General features: G+C 38.1%; 1 protein-coding gene across 3 annotated transcripts in view; it reads left to right on the forward strand.

The window, feature by feature from the left end:
* Positions 1-20,718, forward strand: part of LOC122793512 (malate synthase-like) — a 512,976-nt gene that overhangs the window by 156,539 nt on the left and 335,719 nt on the right. For all 3 annotated transcript variants that reach the window (XM_044061636.1, XM_044061635.1, XM_044061634.1), the window contains one exon: positions 15,208-15,364. In XM_044061636.1, coding sequence (XP_043917571.1) covers positions 15,208-15,364 — 157 coding nt within the window. The remainder of the gene's footprint in view (positions 1-15,207; positions 15,365-20,718) is intronic.

Below are 20,718 nucleotides of genomic sequence, written 5' to 3' on the forward strand. Positions count from 1 at the left end.
CCGCTATTCTCTGGTTCTCCAGCTATCTTACTAATAGGTTACAGTCAGTCAGATGGCAAACCACCTACTCCCCTTTTTTACCTGTCTAGACAGGAGTCCCAAGGCTCTATTCATGGTCCTCTTCTTTTCACCTTCTTTACTAACTACCTCCACTCATCCTGCAGTACCTCCTCCCTTATACAATATACCAGCGATTCTACTCTTATCTCCCTCTCTGATAACATCACTCACCTTCAATGTATTACTCAAAGCTCATTTCTCACCATCAAACAATGGCTAACTGATAACCAACTCATCTTAAACCCTAAAAAAATACAAACTCCTTATCTTCCTTCCTAAATCTTTCTCCCATCATAAAACCACCTTCACCATCTCAACTCTCGACAACACTATTATTAAAGCTGAATCACATACCAATCTTCCCAGCACCATAATCAATGGCCAGTTAAAATTTCACCTCCATATTCAACAGTGGATTAAAAAGACACATTAAAAATTGGGTCTACGCTATAGAAACAAAAACTTCCTGTCCTCTGACTCCAAACCTTCTCTGGCACAGTCATTCCTTCCTCCCTGCCTTTTGTATGCCTCTCCAATACCTACACATTTACAATCCATCTTAATAACCAAACCTGAACAAACATACAACAAAATAGCTAAATTTGCCAGCAATCTACACAAATCCCACCATTGCCTTGCTCTAAAATGGGTTCCTATCATTTCACCAAAACTTCAGCAGTTTGAACACCATATGTTCGAACTGTGAAGTTTGGAGACTGATTATCGCGAAGCCGCAGAGCACCGAATTCTTTCCCAGGGAAAGAATTCAGTGGGCCGTTTCTGTGGCTTCGCTATATTCAGCACTGTGGTGGAAAGTTACGGGTCGGGTTCAGATTGTGTAGATGTTATGGTTAGGGCGCAGGTTAGGAGAGTTAGGGTTAGGGCGCAGGTGAGGTGGGTGTGTGATAGTGACAGACTTTAGGGTTAGGGTGGGATAGGTAAGTTAGGGTTAGGGAACAGGTGAGGTGGGTGTGCGATAGTGACAGACTTTATGGTTAGGGTGGGATAGGTGAGTTAGGGTTAGGACGCGGGTCAGGTGAGTGTGCGATAGTGACAGACCTTAGGGTTAGGGTTTGGGTTAAGGTAAGTGGATAAATAGTAGTGTATGTACAGTTCAGTGTAGGGTTAGATGTAGGTTTTAAGTGTATGTGTGTGGATTGCTGTTTTTTTGGTGTGCTTATGTTGTGTGTGTGTTTCTTGGACCAGCGATGTTTTTCCCTGGGAAAAAAAATCGCTGTTCTAAGCCTTCGATGTTTTTGCACTTTGAGGTTAGAAGTTCGAACATATGGTGTTAGAACTTCAGCCGTTTCGTCGAAGTGATACAGACCCCTCTAAAACAACTCCAGTGGTTGAGATTCTCCCAACTACTGCTTCTTTCCCAGCTGCAGTCACTCACTCCTTACTAAACAACCCCTCAGTTTCTCTGTCCCTCCTCTCTCGCTAGTATCCCTCTATACTCCTACTCATACTCTCCGTAGCTCAAATCAATTCCTTCTTGACATATACAAACCTAATAAAAACATAGGCAAAGTACTTTACAAAAGCAGTGTCCCAAGCCTGGAGCAAACTCCCCCCAAATATATGAAATATAAAATACACTACCAGCTTCAAAAAATAACTATAAAAACTACCTTGCAAACTCCAGCTCCTGAATACAAAAAAACAGCATTATATATATATATATATATATATATATATATATATATATATACACACACACGTTCTCATTTAGTTTTGTCTTTAGACTTAAATACCACATATATAAAGCAAACTTATGTTTGCTTTATTCTTAGTTGCCTATTTCCTATTAATACCCTTCTTGACAGTTGAAACTGAGCAGTTTCACCTCTTAACTTATAGTAGTGCTTCTGTACTTAATTAAGTGCGAGTGGATGATTGTTTTTTTCTTTGCTGTGGTATCTCTCTGACCAGCTTCCCAAATCCCTAATTCAGGAAAACCTTCTGACCTCCACTCAACATGGCTTTAGGCCAAATCATAGTACTTCCACTGCCCTTCTATCTTTCACTAATACTGTCACACAGGATATACACAAAAAACAACTAGTATCCTGTCTATTCCTAAAACTGTCAAAAGCTTTTGACACTGTTTCTCACGCTAAGCTACTAACTAAACTATCTGATCTCAACCACTCCACCTCTGCTATTCTCTGGTTCTCCAGCTATCTTACTAATAGGTTACAGTCAGTCAGATGGCAAACCACCTACTCCCCTTTTTCACCTGTCCAGACAGGAGTCCCAAGGCTCTATTCATGGTCCTCTTCTTTTCAACTTCTTTAGTAACTACCTCCACTCATCCTGCAGTACCTCCTCCCTTATACAATATACCAACGATTCTACTCTTATCTCCCTCTCTGATAACATCACTCACCTTCAATTTATTACTCAAAGCTCATTTCTCACCATCAAACAATGGCTAACTAATAACCAACTCATCTTAAACCCTAAAAAATACAAACTCCTTCTCTTCTTTCCTAAATCTTTCCCCCATCACAAAACCACCTTCAATTTATTACTCAAAGCTCATTTCTCACCATCAAACAATGGCTAACTGATAACCAACTCATCTTAAACCCTAAAAAAATACAAACTCCTTATCTTCCTTCCTAAATCTTTCTCCCATCATAAAACCACCTTCACCACCTCATCTCTTGACAACACTATTATTAAAGCTGAATCATATATCAATCTCCCCAGCAGCATAATCGATGGCCAGTTAAAATTTCACATCCATATTCAACAATGGATTAAAAAGACACATTAAAAATTGGGTCTACTCTATAGAAACAAAAACTTCCTGTCCTGACTCCAAAACTTCTCTGGCACAGTCATTCCTTCCTCCCTGCCTTTTGTATGCCTCTCCAGTACCTACACATTTACAATCCATCTTAATAACCAAACTTGAACAAACATGCAACAAAATAGCTAGATTTACCAGCAATCTACCACACAAATCCCACCATTGATTTGCCTTGCTCTAAAACAACTCCAGTGGCTCAGATTCTCCCAACTACTGCTTCTTTCCCAGCTACAGTCACTCACTCCTTACTAAACAACCCCTCAGTTTCTCTGTCCCTCCTCTCTCGCTAGTATCCCTCTATACTCCTACTCATACTCTCCGTAGCTCAAATCAATTCCTTCTTGACATATACAAACCTAATAAAAACATAGGCAAAGTACTTTACAAAAGCAGTGTCCCAAGCCTGGAGCAAACTCCCCCCAAATATATGAAATATCAAATACACTACCAGCTTCTAAAAATAACTATAAAAACTACCTTGCAAACTCCAGCTCCTGAATACAAAAAAACAGCATTTTATATATATATATATATATATATATATATATATATATATATATATATATACACACACGCGTTCTCATTTAGTTTTGGCTTTAGACTTAAATACCACATATATAAAGCAAACTTATGTTTGCTTTATTCTTACTTGCCTATTTCCTATTAATACCCTTCTTGACAGTTGAAACTGAGCAGTTTCACCTCTTAACTTATAGTAGTGCTTCTGTACTTAATTAAGTGCGAGTGGATGATTGTTTTTTTCTTTGCTGTGGTATCTCTCTGACCAGCTTCTCAAATCCCTAATTTAGGAAAACCTTCTGACCTCCACTCAACATGGCTTTAGGCCAAATCATAGTACTTCCACTGCCCTTCTATCTTTCACTAATACTGTCACACAGGATATACACAAAAAACAACTAGTATCCTGTCTATTCCTAAAACTGTCAAAAGCTTTTGACACTGTTTCTCACGCTAAGCTACTAACTAAACTATCTGATCTCAACCACTCCACCTCCGCTATTCTCTGGTTCTCCAGCTATCTTACTAATAGGTTACAGTCAGTCAGATGGCAAACCACCTACTCCCCTTTTTTACCTGTCTAGACAGGAGTCCCAAGGCTCTATTCATGGTCCTCTTCTTTTCACCTTCTTTACTAACTACCTCCACTCATCCTGCAGTACCTCCTCCCTTATACAATATACCAACGATTCTACTCTTATCTCCCTCTCTGATAACATCACTCACCTTCAATGTATTACTCAAAGCTCATTTCTCACCATCAAACAATGGCTAACTGATAACCAACTCATCTTAAACCCTAAAAAAATACAAACTCCTTATCTTCCTTCCTAAATCTTTCTCCCATCATAAAACCACCTTCACCATCTCATCTCTCGACAACACTATTATTAAAGCTGAATCACATACCAATCTTCCCAGCACCATAATCAATGGCCAGTTAAAATTTCACCTCCATATTCAACAGTGGATTAAAAAGACACATTAAAAATTGGGTCTACTCTATAGAAACAAAAACTTCCTGTCCTCTGACTCCAAACCTTCTCTGGCACAGTCATTCCTTCCTCCCTGCCTTTTGTATGCCTCTCCAATACCTACACATTTACAATCCATCTTAATAACCAAACCTGAACAAACATACAACAAAATAGCTAAATTTGCCAGCAATCTACACAAATCCCACCATTGCCTTGCTCTAAAATGGGTTCCTATCATTTCACCAAAACTTCAGCAGTTTGAACACCATATGTTCGAACTGTGAAGTTTGGAGACTGATTATCGCGAAGCCAAGAGCACCGAATTCTTTCCCAGGGAAAGAATTCAGTGGGCCGTTTCTGTGGCTTCGCTATATTCAGCACTGTGGTGGAAAGTTACGGGTCGGGTTCAGATTGTGTAGATGTTATGGTTAGGGCGCAGGTTAGGAGAGTTAGGGTTAGGGCGCAGGTGAGGTGGGTGTGTGATAGTGACAGACTTTAGGGTTAGGGTGGGATAGGTAAGTTAGGGTTAGGGAACAGGTGAGGTGGGTGTGCGATAGTGACAGACTTTATGGTTAGGGTGGGATAGGTGAGTTAGGGTTAGGACGCGGGTCAGGTGAGTGTGCGATAGTGACAGACCTTGGGGTTAGGGTTTGGGTTAAGGTAAGTGGATAAATAGTAGTGTATGTACAGTTCAGTGTAGGGTTAGATGTAGGTTTTAAGTGTATGTGTGTGGATTGCTGTTTTTTTGGTGTGCTTATGTTGTGTGTGTGTTTCTTGGACCAGCAATGTTTTTCCCTGGGAAAAAAAATCGCTGTTCTAAGCCTTCGATGTTTTTGCACTTTGAGGTTAGAAGTTCGAACATATGGTGTTAGAACTTCAGCCGTTTCGTCGAAGTGATACAGACCCCTCTAAAACAACTCCAGTGGTTGAGATTCTCCCAACTACTGCTTCTTTCCCAGCTGCAGTCACTCACTCCTTACTAAACAACCCCTCAGTTTCTCTGTCCCTCCTCTCTCGCTAGTATCCCTCTATACTCCTACTCATACTCTCCGTAGCTCAAATCAATTCCTTCTTGACATATACAAACCTAATAAAAACATAGGCAAAGTACTTTGCAAAAGCAGTGTCCAAGCCTGGAGCAAACTCCCCCCAAATATATGAAATATCAAATACACTACCAGCTTCAAAAAAGAACTAAAAAAACTACCTTGCAAACTCAAGCTCTTGTCCATGCCAGGACCCTACCTAACACCCCACCCCCATCTAGTTTTCTTTACCCTAAAACGTATATCTCTTAGGTATACACTGATTGAATACATTTGATTAGGCTGATGAGAAGCTATCGAACAACAGCAACTACCAAACAAAAAAAAAACAAAATACAACCCAAGGGTGATCCACAAGTTTATTCTGTAACACACTTTCTTCTTCTGACGATGAGAAGCTATCAACTGCTTCATTGTACATATATTTGTTTGTTAATAGCAACACTTCTATGCTATGTTGCCTGTCTAGATGGCTTTCCATAATACACTGTAATGCCAATGTAGATATTAAATATTAAATTGTTTGCTCTAGACTTACATAGGTATTTCATCTTCTGTTACTTACTCAAGTCTATCTCTGTTCTTTATAATGTGCCATTTTATCTTGTGCAAACCTTCTATGTAATTGTTAATTTTTAATTTGTACAGTCTTGAATTTATGTAATTGTTTTAACTTGTACAGTCTTGAATTTATGTAATTTTTTGCATATTTTGGAGCTTTCTCCTCGGCTCTTCACTGAAAATGGGCATTTGGCTCAGTTGGACTAACTCGGTTAACAAATAAACAAACAAACAAATAAAAGAAAACAGCATATATTAGACAGCACCTGTCCCAAACAATGCATTGAGCATGTGTCAGGCAGTGTTTTGATGAACTTAACACTCCAATGCCACTACATAAATGTACCACTTAAAGCTTGTGGGTTCCATGAGTGAATAAATAATTGGTCTTTTTAACTGCTGAATGAAATTAAAAGATAAAAGTAATGCTATGTAGTAAGTATCTGCCAGCAGCACTGATGCCAGTTTGAACCCATGTTTAGAAAGAGTGTACTACTGGAAATCTATGTAAGAAAAGTTACAATAATTGTATTTCATATTCTATACATTTATAGAAATGCTTTTCTTTTTGGCCCAGGACGTAACTAAAAAGGAGTTCTTCGAACCAGTTCCATCACCCTGTTAGCTAATAAAAGTAGTTAAATAAATGAATGATGACAAAGATGAAAATGCACAGAATATTGTTATGCAGTAGATATCAAGAAATGCAATCATACCAGCAGAAAGAGAGGATCTTGATAAAACTGTGGCAGAAGGGCAAAGTATTAAAAATTGCAGACAGTAGAGTGTTTGTGAAAAGTGACTAATTCACTGTACACGAGGTCAAAGAGGCATAAACATATCCCAGCAATCAGGGAATGTAGACAGGCAGGTGTAAGATTCAAGCTGTTGTATCCAGCTGTCTTCAGAATATTTTTTCCTGGAGGATCAAAGATATTTTTCAATGCAGAACAGGCTAAGGAGGAAATACAAGTCTGTCCAACAAAAAGTGAGCCATCAAACAGAAGAGGGCTCTGCTTCTCATTCTTCTGATAATAAAGCTCTTAGAGAGATGTTGCCAGTGAAAACATTTTCAATGTTCCAAAGAAAATGTTTGAGAGACAGAAAAGAAGCACAGGAGCTGACTAAAAGAATCGGGAGCACCATCCACTTGAACTAGAGTATGGGTTTGGGAGATGGTAATAAGTGTAAGAATATAAAGAATCAATCACACTTGTGAAATATGGCATTGCAAGAAAAAGTGGCTCAGAAAGACTGGACTTTTTTTTACTTTGTTTAACTTATGTGTGGACTGAAAAGCATATACCCAACTTCTTATCATTAATGTTTGGAAGGACACTAAAAAAAACAAAAGTAACTGTAAGTAAAACAATTTTGTTCTTAACAGTATTTGTATAAATGATTTAAGTATATAAATTGCATGTCATATACTAAAGCAGATTTGTGTAGTATGTAGTCTGGAGTATCTAAAGTGAGGGGTGAGGGTGAGACTTATCAGTGATTGTTGTATGTGTTAAAGATAGTACAGTAAATAAGTACTTGTATTTTTGTTTTAGGAAATGTGGGCATGACGTAAAAGGAGAAGAAAGGCTGGACAAAACATGTTTAAGTTAATAGGCTATAATCTTAGGCTGTTGGGGTGGGGGATGAGGTATAAAAGTGCACTGATCATAATATATGTAGAGCTGAGATATTTTCTCTTTCTTTTTATGGGCAAATGACTGGATAGATGCCCTTGTCTTAATTTAAAAACAAGTTTTTTAAGCGTGTGAGCTTTAAAAATAAGATAACATTGTGAATGCAGTGAAAAGTTTTCCTTTTCCTTTAATAAACAATTTTTATTTAGTTTGGTATGAGTTGAGACGTCTGCAGCTAAGGGCAGTTGTACAGTCTGTTCTCATGTTTTCATGGAAAGAAGCCAACTACATGTACAGGTAACAAATCTCAGGTGTTCTGGGCATTGTTTGTTGAGGAACACATAAAATTAAAAATTACAAGGGAAAGCAGCTCAGTAAAAAATAAAGTTTGAAATTATTGGAAGTGAATAAGAGATAACAGCTTTCCTGGTACCTAAATACCTCAATGCATTTACTAGAACAGTGTATTATGTTGTTTTACTTAAAGATAGATAAATCTTAAATATCTATTAAAGATAGCCAGTGTACATTTTCTTAAGGCTAAAAGTTAATGTTTCCTTTTTCACGTCTGGGAAGGGAATATAGATAACACAAAAACAGACATCAATTAGTGTAAGTAGGCACACTACATGCACTTTAGTATGGATAACCTTAATTTTTGGTCAGGTAATGCCTGTGGGTGACATAGGTTCAAATGGAGATGACAAAAAACAACTGTATAAAAGATCAACCTGCCAAATATTAACAGGTGCATGTAACACAAAGTTAGAAATAGGCATTTTAAAAAAGCTGTCATATATAATAGGTGGGAATAATAACTTCCATATTATTTTGGAACATTAATGGCCTTACAGGTATAGACTAAAAGGTAAAATTATTAAATTACATTCAAAAATAAAAAGTATAAATATTAATGCTACAGGAAATACATTTGAAAAGAAATGAGCATGTGAATTTAATAAAGAAAGGATTTTGCGATGAATATTCAACAGAATATCAGGGACAAAGGAAAAGAGGAGCAGGTACACTAATTGCTAGAGGAGTTCCAATAGTGATAGAAGAGGGAAAAAAGATAATAAAGATAGATTTGTGGTAGTAAGGAGTTACTGGCAAGGGAGGAGGATTATGCTGGCATCTGTTTATATTCCACCTAAAGCTGCTAATGTGGAGCTTAAGCAAATTTTGGAAGAAATAACCAGCTTTCAGCAGGGAATACTAGTTATAGGTGGGGATTGGAACTTGTCTTGCAACAGTGTGGATGTATATGGGGGACTTAGAAGGGAAAATATAATACAGTGGGTAGATTTATGAAAAAATGCATGAAAATATTTGCTACAGAAGAAAGGGATTCAGTTGTAGGAGCCCAGAGAGAATTTACATATTATTCCCCGATATACAATAACTTAGCCTGACTAGATAGAAATCATATTTCACAGGAATATGTGGATTTAATTGAAAACCTTTACATACATCCAATAACTATTTCAAATCATGTCCAACAAAAAATAAGATAAAAATGCAGGTTAATGAAGTAAAAATAAGACACTGGTGATTACCACCTACTTGTTAAAAAGAAAGGAATTGAAGGAGTTGGTGGTGGAAATTGGTTGAGTTTTAGGGAATATAAATGGAAAACGCACCAAACAAGCCTGTATACAAACTCCATTTATTGCAGTAAAAACACACCAAGATTAAGAGCTTTTGTCTTTCACATAGAAGACTTCATCATAAAGATTCTGTTCTGGTCTTCTGTTATTCGCACTACACCAGATATTTGGATTTTATTAGGGAATATAGACATTTCTTCAGAAGTTATATCTAGTGATTTGGATAAAATGAAACTGGAGTTTAAAATTAGTGTAGAAATTAAAGAAAAAGAGGTATGGTTAAGAAGTAACAGGAATTATTTGGAGGGAGTAACAAAGACTGAAATATTGCAAAATAAGAGGAATCTCACAGTACAAGGACAGGCACAGTTGCAAGAGTGCTAAAGAAAAAATAAGACAGTTTCTGGATAATATGCATGAGTTCTGAAAGATTGCTGTTAAGCTACTCTTTTTTTGTTAATAACCCCAGGGCACAAAAACGTTTAACACCCCGACTGAGACAACAGAAAGTAGAAACAACTTAACAAGAAAAATGACCAGAGATCCTGTAGAGGTATTATAGGTTCATAGGATGATACTAGGCTACTGGCCCTGAGGCCCTTGTAAGCCTAGCCAGGAATTTTGCCCATGTTCCGTCAAAGTCAGCATCTGTTTCCCCTGTCAAGCAGGGACACAGGTGGGATCCTAGGGGTGTATTTTCTGTTTCCCATACAGTCATCCAGGTTCCTTTTAAAGAGGGCTAGATAGGTACTCTGCTTAACATGGAAAGGGAGTCTATTCCACAAATGGGGGAGTCTTAGAGACACAAATCTATCCCGCCAACAAATTCTATTAATGTCACAGACCGGGTTAAGGCCTTGCATGCAGGTTGCTTGAGTGGAGTTTGAATTACGGATATGCAGCAACTTCATCAAGACTGGGTCTGAGATGGCCTTGTATGCCAGACAGAGGTCACCTCTGAGCAGTCTGTATGAGACTGAGTAGAGGGACGGGGTTTTTAGCCTATCTGTATAGGATAGGTGTTTGAGACCCTTGATTTTCCTGGTCAGGAACCTGTGTGGTCTCTCCAACTGGTGCATGTGCTTGGCAAGGTACATGCTGAAGAGGACATTGTACTCGATAATGGGTCTGATAAGGGAGAAGTACAGGAATGTTATGACCTTCTTCTTCCTGGATAAAATACCCTTATTTATGAGTTGGGCCATGTAGAAAGCCTTCCATACAACAGAGGCAATGTGGTGGTCAAAAGTAAGGTTGCCATCAACATGGGTGCCCACGTCCCTTATGACTGATTGCGTGCTTAGTACTTTGTTATTAATGTGATAATTAGTGAAGATACCATTTTCTCCAAAGGGGATAATGATGCATTTCTTGGCATTCAGTTTGAGGCCATGCTTCTGGCACCAGTTATTAGTTTGGGTAAGGCCCTCTTGGAGAATGTTCACATCACTAGGGGAATTTAAGACAGTGCTTGTCATCTGCAAGCTTGGTCAGCCACAGACCACTGATTTTGGCTTGTACCTCTGAAAAGTATATCCCAAAGAATAGAGGCCCCAAGACCAATCCTTGGGGTACACCACTCATTACCAGTCTACTACTAGAGTTGGCTTCCCCTACTTTGACTGACTGGGTTCTATCAGTGAGCCAGTTCGCTACCCATCTGGTAATATACGGGTTGATGCCTAGGTGGGAGAGTTTATATATTATGCCCCAGTGGGGAATAATGTCAAAAGCTTTGGCTAGGTCAAGGTAGGTGGTGTGCACTGTCTTCCCCTCTTCCATGGCTTTGGCGACTGTTTTGAAGAAGTTGACCAAGTTTAACAGGCATGATCTCCCTTTGACAAAACAAAACTGTGTGCGGGTCAAGGGTTTGGAGGTTGCCAATGTCCTTGTTTATAAGGTCCATGATAATGCATTCCATGGCCTTGAATATTAGGCTAGTTAGGCTGATGGGCCTATAATTGCCTAGGTCAGTGTACGCTCTACCTTTGTGTGGAGGGATGACAGTGGCTGTCCTTCATTCAGCTGGGAATAGGGTGTCTAATGGACCTGACAGCTCATGCCTGAGTTCATGTAGGATACAGCCAGTGATGTTATTCAATCCCATGGAAACTGTATTTTTTGCCTTTGATAGGGCATTAAGGATGTCTACTTGGTGATGAGTGGAGGGGGGGCAGGGGCTAGGGATGTCCTGATTTACTGATGGGGGGACAGGGGGTGAAGTTTTCACTGAACCTGTCTTCCAGCAGGTTGGCTATATCTATGGTGTTTGTATATGTGGTGTTATTGACCACCAGTTCAGAGCAGATGTGGGTGTTGCCTTTGAGATAGTGGACATATGTGAAGAAGGCCTTGTGATTGTCCTTCGTGGATGTGGCCAATTTGGACTCAAAGTCAGACTTAGAGGATTTCACCAGTGACCTTATTTTGAGTATAACTGGAAAAAATTTTGCTGATAAAGGAGAAATGTGGACTGGATGTCCCAGAATTAGAAGCCTATTTTCAAACCATACTACTTAGATTGTTATATTTGTTGCAGGTCCAAACCTATAAACCTAAATGAAAGGCAATGATGTTAGATTAGGGTAAGGAAGGCCAGGGTGATACTCGGTTAGAGATATAGAAACTTACAGAGAATTGTAAAGATTTAGACAACACACAGAAATATACTGGAACTTTATTAAGACAATTCAGTTTCTATGGAATGTAAAAGCTTAGAAAACATACATCATGCCCATAAGATACTCCTTAAGAAAGACTATGGGACAAGAGATGGAGAGGGCTTCTGATATATGGAGGACGAAAGGGAAACAACCTAGGTTTTGGAAACAACTGAGAGGAGGGAGGTGGATAGCAACCTGGGAACAGACAAAGTTGGAATTTAGTTTGCAAGATGAAGCCCAATTAATTTGTCATAGAAAATGATATGTGACATATGTTGTGTTTTTCGGCTTTTCCCGGTTAGGGGTCGCCACAGCGGAACTCTGGTTCACTAATGATTGGCAGTAGATTTTTAAATGCCGAGTTGCCAGCCCTGACGCACAACCTTCAATGAAGGTACGCCCATTCACGCATGTCTCCACACAGAAGACGCTCTAGCAGAGAATCAAACAGGACAACGTCTTACTGTGAGGCGACAACGCTACAGCAGCACCACCACTGCAGTATCATGTTTACAAATGAAAATATGTCAGTATATGGTTTGTTTTCATTTATATAAATGTATAATTGTCTATGTCATAAGTGTTAATTCAATAAAGATGTTTTTGTTTAAAAAAATCACATACAAGCATACAGACAAAAAAGACAAATTAAATTATCAAGGCCTGATATTAGAGTGGAAAAAATATAGATATAATATTCATAGCTGCAATAAACCAAGCATGATAGAGTTTGTGGCTGAAGCTAGAACAAACATGACAACCAAGAAAAAGTCTGTAAGTAAAGGATATAAGGTTGTCTTGGAATTAAAAAGGTCACTGCAACATAAAAGTAAGATATGGGTTGGAGTGAGAAACTGGCATTATCCCATTAATGAGGGAAAGTGGGACCAGATATCTTTAGCTGCTAAATATGCTACAAAACCAAGGAAACTCAGAATATTTGCCTGGAAATATTTAAACAAGTATTTTATACCCAAGAAAGATTGGAAAAGATGTTCCCACAATTAGATGGGATGTGCTGAATATGTGAAAAGAAGGAAATAAAAAAAACAGCAACATTTATTTTGGTATTGTGAACAACTTTCACAGTATAGGTTAACTTAAAGAAAACTTTCACATAAATAGTAGGCAAAGAGGTAACTTTCACTGTGGAGTTCTTTTTGCTTTGTTGCAGTAGCATGATAAAACCTTGATCTAGTCACATTACTCATGACAGCAGCAGAGGAAGCCATAAAAGAAATGGAAAACAAAAGTGAGACCAGATATATCTGAAGAGAGAATGATACTGAAAAAAGTAAGGGATATAGAACTTAGAAAGAGTAATAAAATAAAGGACATGTCTTAGTCAAAAAGAACAAATACGTAGGACCTACTAAAAAGAGAAGACAAAACTGAATTTTAGATAAAATGGTGGTATAAATTATATATAAAGATATGTTAAAATTCTCAGAACCTTTACATAATCCTATTAATTGAATAAGATGAAAACATGACTGGATAATTAGCAATATAAAATCCTGGTTATCGGAAGTAACCATATAAAAGTAGACTTTGGTTTATTAGATGAGGAATGAAGAGCAAAAAGCATTTATTGTTTACCATTTTTTTGTTATACGTAAACAATACACAGTTAAACAAAACTGGATGTTGCAGTAATTTTAGCAAACAGTAGACGTCTGGTGAATTTTAAAATAGAAATGATAAGATGGTTATTTTAAGTCGATTGCAACAGATGCTAGTGTGTTGATATTCATACAATATTCATATAGACTGCACACACTGTTAAAATTATAATGAAAGTATTGAAATAAACATTGCTTGTTTAACACAAATAGTAGCAGGCCCTCCAATGAGCATTTCTAATTCCATCAGATTTTTAAGTGGACATTTATAAAATAAGCTCTCATTCTTCATTCATGGAAACTTTTTATTGTACAGAATGTTTAACAATCATATATTACTTAAATTGCAGCTTGCCTCTGCCCCATAGCTTGAAACAGTCTTGAAATGTTCAGTATATACTGACAGGCTATGTTTTATGCTGTCTTACTGTAAGCATTCCACAGTATGCCCAGGATGTGCAGGTATATATATATATATATATATATATATATATATATATATATAAAACAGATTCCTGAGAAGAAATTACATCAAGGGCTCCACAGTGTGAGCAGCCGATGCTACATCTGTCAATCATGTTATGTCAACACCCATGTGTGGTCTAGCTGCATTACAAGTGGAATACATGCCTTCGCTTGCTGCACCCAATGAGGTAATTCATTCATTCTGCTAGGGCAGAAGCTAAGCATCCCTTGGCTGGGTGAGAGCTCTATGGGCAATTCATTCTTGTCTGGGAAGCTCTTTATGCCCATCAATTCCCTTAGTGTTAAGAGTTAGATATAGTACTCCATGAAAAGAAGACAACAGTAGCATTGATCATTGAAATTGATGCACCCAGTGATTACATTGTCTTACATACAGAGAGACACAAAGTAATAAAATACCAGGATTTGTAGGCAGAAATGAGGGCAATGTGGAACATGGATACCCAGACAGTTCCAATAGTAGTAGGTGTAATGGGTCTCATAAAAAAGAATTTACAGTCATATTTAGATATGCTACCAATACATGTAACTCCATTTGATTTGCAGAAGGAATCAGTTTTGGGCACATTGTGGGTGCTGCAAAGAGCACTTCTGGCTAATATCAAAGATTGAAACAATACTAATCTTATGAACTTTAATCATATTTTGACTTAAGAAGGGATCCATTCTCATCAGGGTATTAGAAATCTAAAAGACTTGGAGAAATTAAGCTGATGGAATATTTGCTGATGACACTCAAATCATCCATCTCTCCACTTGCTACTAGCATACATATTCTCCCCCTACATTATGTGGCCACATTATGATTCCTTATGATCGACTTTTCATCCCTACGTATATTCCTAGTGCTCATCATTTTTTCTGATAATGAATGTTCCCCATTGTTATGCCCTCTTACAATACAGTCCTGTAGGGATGAATGCAGAACTCTCACAGTGGCCTTAACGGTGCCACATGTAACTGGAAGATGATGTCTGTATATTTTAGAGTTCACATCCATAGAAATGCATTGCATTATTCAGCTGGATTTTGTAACTGCCTGCTCATGTCACAAGGTTCAGTCAGTTATATGTGATCTGATGCTTGGTTAGGATATGAATAATCTAGCATGCATTTGGAATAAGGGCATATTTCAACACTAACTGATAATTGTGCTCACTGACTAGTTTCTCCAGTTGTAATATTTCTATATCTTCTTTCATTACTTTCAGTTAAGTTTACCACTAGGGAGCATCAAAGCTACAGTGTTAATTGAAAACATAATGGCTACATTTGAGATGGATGAAATTCTATATGAGCTGAAGGATCACTCTGCAGGCCTGAATTGTGGCATCTGGGATTATTCTGCCTCTTTTGTCAACAAATTTGGTAAGGATCATTTTATATCAAATATTTAATTCTGACTTTTTTTAAACTTAATTATAGCTATATTATGATACAGTATCCAAGGCAGAGAATGTATGTCTTACATCTTAACCTTTCAGTGACTCAGGCCTTGGCCACTGGGGCATAGAAGCAGAAAAAAGAGATCTGAACTACAAAGGACAGTTTCCTTAATGATTTTCTCTCATATATAATTTGCAAATCCTAGTGGAGATAAGAAGGGATCAGAGCAGTGAGCAGAACCCTGAAAGTGGGACAATGTTTGATATTCTGTAGGTTAGTATGGAGGTATATATTAACTATGATGATTTAATGTGTACTTTGACATACTGGGAAGACAACTGGTAACATTTCACCACAGGTAAACCAATACCTATTAGCCATCTGTTCAATAAGATATCATAACAGCTGACATAGAAGTGCTCCCTACATCCACAAGGAAGAGCAAATTATTTTACAGAAAGATCTATTTTAATTGACAGGAGACTAAGGGACAGACAACTCACCTACTGACCACACTTTTCCACCACACATCTGATCTTTGCAGTAAACAAGCACATACTGTGGGAAAGTATTGCCCCCAAATACGGGTTTTGCCTCCATGCTCTTGATCACTAAACATGCTACCCCCAAGGTCATATCAGCTGGGAGGAAGGGGGCATCTATTCCCATTTCACTATTAGTGACTTTGTAAGCAGTATATTTAATGATTAGGAGTAAGGGGCAGAGTTTCCACATTGGGGATTGCAGAGAAGCACAGCCCACTACCCATTCAAAAACATGTATATTAAAATTAAAGTTGGATTAATGGATCACAGCATTTTATTGGGGGGATGATAAAATCATCTGGTAGGTAACTAGCATTCATTAAACTGAACCATACCAGTTAAAAAACTAGAATAAAGAAACAGGTGAGCAGTCAAAGAATGAAAGAGTTCTAAAAATGCAAAGCGATTTACTGCTAGAACCTGCACTGTCCTCTAGATAAGTGTTTTTAATTCCCTTTTGTGTACTGCATGGGACAAGGTAACATCATATAGCAGTAAGTAATTTGTGTGGAGTTTCTGGTGTAGCAGCCAACATGACATAATTTTAAATCTGCTCCTGCCTTTCCAGAATAAATTCAGCTTTTGCCTAAAGTTATGGTACAGAAAAGCCCGATAATGTTATGAATGGTATTTGTGTTACTTCAGGATAATGTAATGTACTATAAAGTGTATAATCTTTAAGTTCTTATATAAAGGCATTCCTTTTCAAAATCATTAAGTAAAGGTATTCATTTGTTTAATCAAGTTGTCTTTTTTTCAGCAAACGTAAATACTGTAAGCCTGTTTTGTTCAACAGGCACAGAACTATTAACAATATAACATACCGTTAGGCCATGCAACCCTCAGAGTTGGTTATGTTACCTAAAAGGTGAAAGGGCAAAATTCACTGCATAACAGTTCTGAGGTTTGATTGGTCTCTTATGTAACTATATTAGTAACTTCAATGATCATTGATAAATTACTCATTCGACAGCACTCTAACCATATAAAGTCAATGAGGTATAAAGCAAAGCACCACCCAGAGAGGTCAGATGGCTTAACCCCTGCTTTAATAACCTTGTTAATTTTCACAAGTTTTATTCCGTTTCACTATACTGAATTTCAGGATTTTGTAGTAGGTCCCAGTAATAAATGCTATACTAAGTTAATGCAAATAGATGGCTAATACAAACACAGAGCTAATATTCTATAAACAGCTTGACGCAGCTGCTATAACTAGTTTGTTTGTGTCTTTCGGCTTTTCCCGGTTAGGGGTCACCACAGCAGAACCCCTGTCCGCTAATGATTGGTAGTTGATTTTTACGTGCTGAGTTACCAGCCCTGATGCACAACCTTCAACGAAGGTATGCCCATTCACGCATATCTCCACGCAAAAGACGCTCTAGCTGAGAATCGAACCGGACAGCGTCTTTCTGTGAGGCGACAACGCTGCTATAACTAGTATGTTTTCTAATAGCACACTAGGAAAGTAGTCTAACAGGCTTACTTCACTCAGTCACTCGCTACAACTTTGTATTTTTTATATGGTAGGATTATTCCGAGGCCTAACTTAAGTCAGTAAAAGTGGAAATTAATATTCATGCTATACTACAAAAATCTCATTGTTATAAATAGATAAAGATCTGATGAAGTTTGTGTACATTTATTGAACAAAAGTGCTTAACTTTTTTAAATAAAGTAATCTAAGTTATTTGTTTAAGGCTTCAGGCATTTTCTTATTTTTTTGGTTCATCTTAATGAATATCTTACATGCCTTACAGCTTTCTGCACTCAAGATTGTGGCAATAAAGGCTCCTCTGTAGCATTCTTCACCCAGAATACAACGAGTATAAATGTCTTATACTGGTATCTCAGTGATTTATAATCCAGAAGTTTATTACATTTAATGGTGCTCATTTTACTCAGGGTCTTCAGGAAGGGTATTTCTATGCACGAGAAAGTGTTTGATGATGAATCAATCATATGGTGTGGAAGTTCCAGGTCAGGCAGTCTGTATGACTTCTAGGATAATTAAGTCTTCTTCTATTAGTTATTAAAATGTTGGCACTACCCCTAACCCAGACAAAACTTCAGCTGAGCCCCATGGAAGCCTGGACTACTTGCCTCCTCCAGGCACCTGATAATCAAATCTATTGCAGGTAGGCCCAGCTCCATGGCATGGAATAATGAAGCCCTGACTATTGCCTAGGCAACCCTTGTTCAATCAGCAGCATGGTATATAAGGAACAAATTGGGGTTGATGAGCTGCAGTGGCTGATGCCAGCTGACTCATCCTGGTGGGAGGGGACTGCTTGCTTGTGACACCTAACTATCAACACTAGGGAAATGGATGGGATGAAAGAGCTTCCCAGACAAGAATGAATGGCCCATAGAGGTCTCACCTAGCCAAGGGATGCCTGGCATCTGCCCTAACAGAATGAATGAATTGCCTCACTGGGTGCAATTAGTGGAGCCATAGGGCAGAGACTTTCAGAAGTGGAGAGGAGGGACACTGTTGGAGGTACAAACTGAAAACTGCATGGCACCAGACATTTTTCTCTCAGTGATAAATGATCATTCAGTTTTTAGACAGTTAAACAATTGTGTGCTTAGAAATGTTTAATAACCGCAGTCTAGGTACACCAAGACTGAGCCATCCATCACTATGGGTTTGAAATTCTAGGCAGGTTACAGTAAAACATCTTTGCCACTACAATCAAGGAACATGAAAATAATTAACCATAGATTTGTTCCTGGCTTTGGTTTGTGAGCCACGTACTGATGTAGTCTCTTAGTGGTTAATAATGGCTTACCCAAGATGCATTGAATAAATTAGATAAATTTTTTGGAATATATTCTAGCAAGTCAGAGCTTTGTAGTCTTTCTTTAAACGAATCAGTCTCAGATTTGTATACAGGGCTCTATTTTCTAGGTCCTTGATATTCCATTCCACTCTGTTCATTTTTCCTACAACGTTCCACTCACAGTGATTACCTGATAAGCTTCCTACTAAGGCTATACACTTCACAATCAGTCACATGCAAACAGAGCCATAGTGCTACAAAGACTGACAAAATAAAAAACAGTAGCCATTCATTTTCATGTCTCTGACCGAGTGCTTGAAATGCACTACCTCTTAGAGTAATTGGGTCTATATTAGAACTGTGAAAGACCTATTCAGCAAATACGTAATCATCGACACATATTACGCGAACCGTGAATACACCAAATGCCCTAAACCGAGAAATTCAAAATCTCAAACCATCATAGTTTTCCAACCCCACCGCGCACTACATACTACCTACCCAAACAAAATAAATAAACCACATAATACACTAACCAAAGCCCTACTTCTAACCCTGCACTAAACCTTACATACATTACTATCTATGCACTTACCTTAACCAGCATCCTAACCCTAAGGTCCGTAATTATCGCACACTTACCTTACAGAGCTATACCGCAGAAGGGCCAACCATGACAATTTGACATTTTGGATTTTGCACTTCAGGACGATTGGTGTTTTCGCGGTTCGACGTATACATGTCGACGTTTCCATATTTAGGTAAGTGGACCTTCGCGATTTTAATAGGGAACTGAGTAATTCAGTGTGCTCATCTGAAGCTTTTCACATCGGTGTTGACTGCTCAACCTAAGGACACAGTCTCATGCAGATGTTTCCTTCATCCTCTTTTCACATAAGCATCTCTTGTTTTCTATCTGCTTTAATCTAAATCTTGGTGAAGGTATACCTTATATTACCTTAACAGAAAATTCAGTGTTCTCTCTACTCCTTTATTACTATAATTAATCTACTGAGTTATCATACCAATATGATAAATATGCACACATCTAGCATTTTGTATTTTTCTGGTTTCATTAAATATAACATTATGCATTACTGATTTCTTAACTTGCTCCCTTAAGGGTGCTGTTAAACTAAGCTATTTAGATTACTTATTTGTAGAGAATGTGTTCTTTGAGTTACTAACTGAATTGTACTGTGGATTATTCTGCAGATCAACTGTTCCTTTAGGTGCCCCAGCCACATTCATGTCTATCTTTATTACTGCATTTGCAGCTTTCTTTGTATTTCCAAGCAACACTACATTCAAATATGAGTGATAATAACAAGAATTATTCATGACTGTGGATCTTTTTACCTTGTGGCTAGAACTGAGCCTATGGCACATGGCCACCCACCCACATACCCACACACAGACTCACCCCCATATCACTTAACTGTCTCATATGTTCCAGAAAATATTTTTTTTTATTTAAATAACAAAGCAGCACAAAATAATGAGTGGCCCTTTGAATTTCAATTATTTACAGGTTTTCCAGCTGCATCACATCGTCATCTTACTGTTTTTCACTGCTACTAGTGCTGGGACCATGCATGATGGGTTTGTGTGGGAGGCACGGTGGTGTGGTTAATTAATGGCTATTGAAGGAATGGGCTTGCAAGCCACTAGCGAACAGAGAATACTTGAAATGTGGCAGTATGTATTACTAGGTGCTGTATATCTTCAGTAAGCCATTATCCTAAGACTAACTCCTGATTCCTGTTGTATTAAAATATTAGTTGAAGCAACCTCTGTGCACTGCACAACTTTGTAGTAAATTGTTGAGCCAAAATGGAACCTTTGAAACTCTCTCCAGAAGACAATATGTACTCAAACTAAGTGTGAGGCTATACCCCCTACACCCCCAATGTGGGGGGTTGTGGCCCCTACACCCCCTAACTATATATACTAACTCCTGGATATTGCACTTCAGTGGGGAAAAGGGCATATACCTTTTACTTGCCTT

The sequence above is a fragment of the Protopterus annectens genome, chromosome 2.part0 (assembly GCF_019279795.1).
Source record: "Protopterus annectens isolate FY-2018-M chromosome 2.part0, PAN1.0, whole genome shotgun sequence".
Classification (NCBI taxonomy): domain Eukaryota; kingdom Metazoa; phylum Chordata; order Ceratodontiformes; family Protopteridae; genus Protopterus; species Protopterus annectens.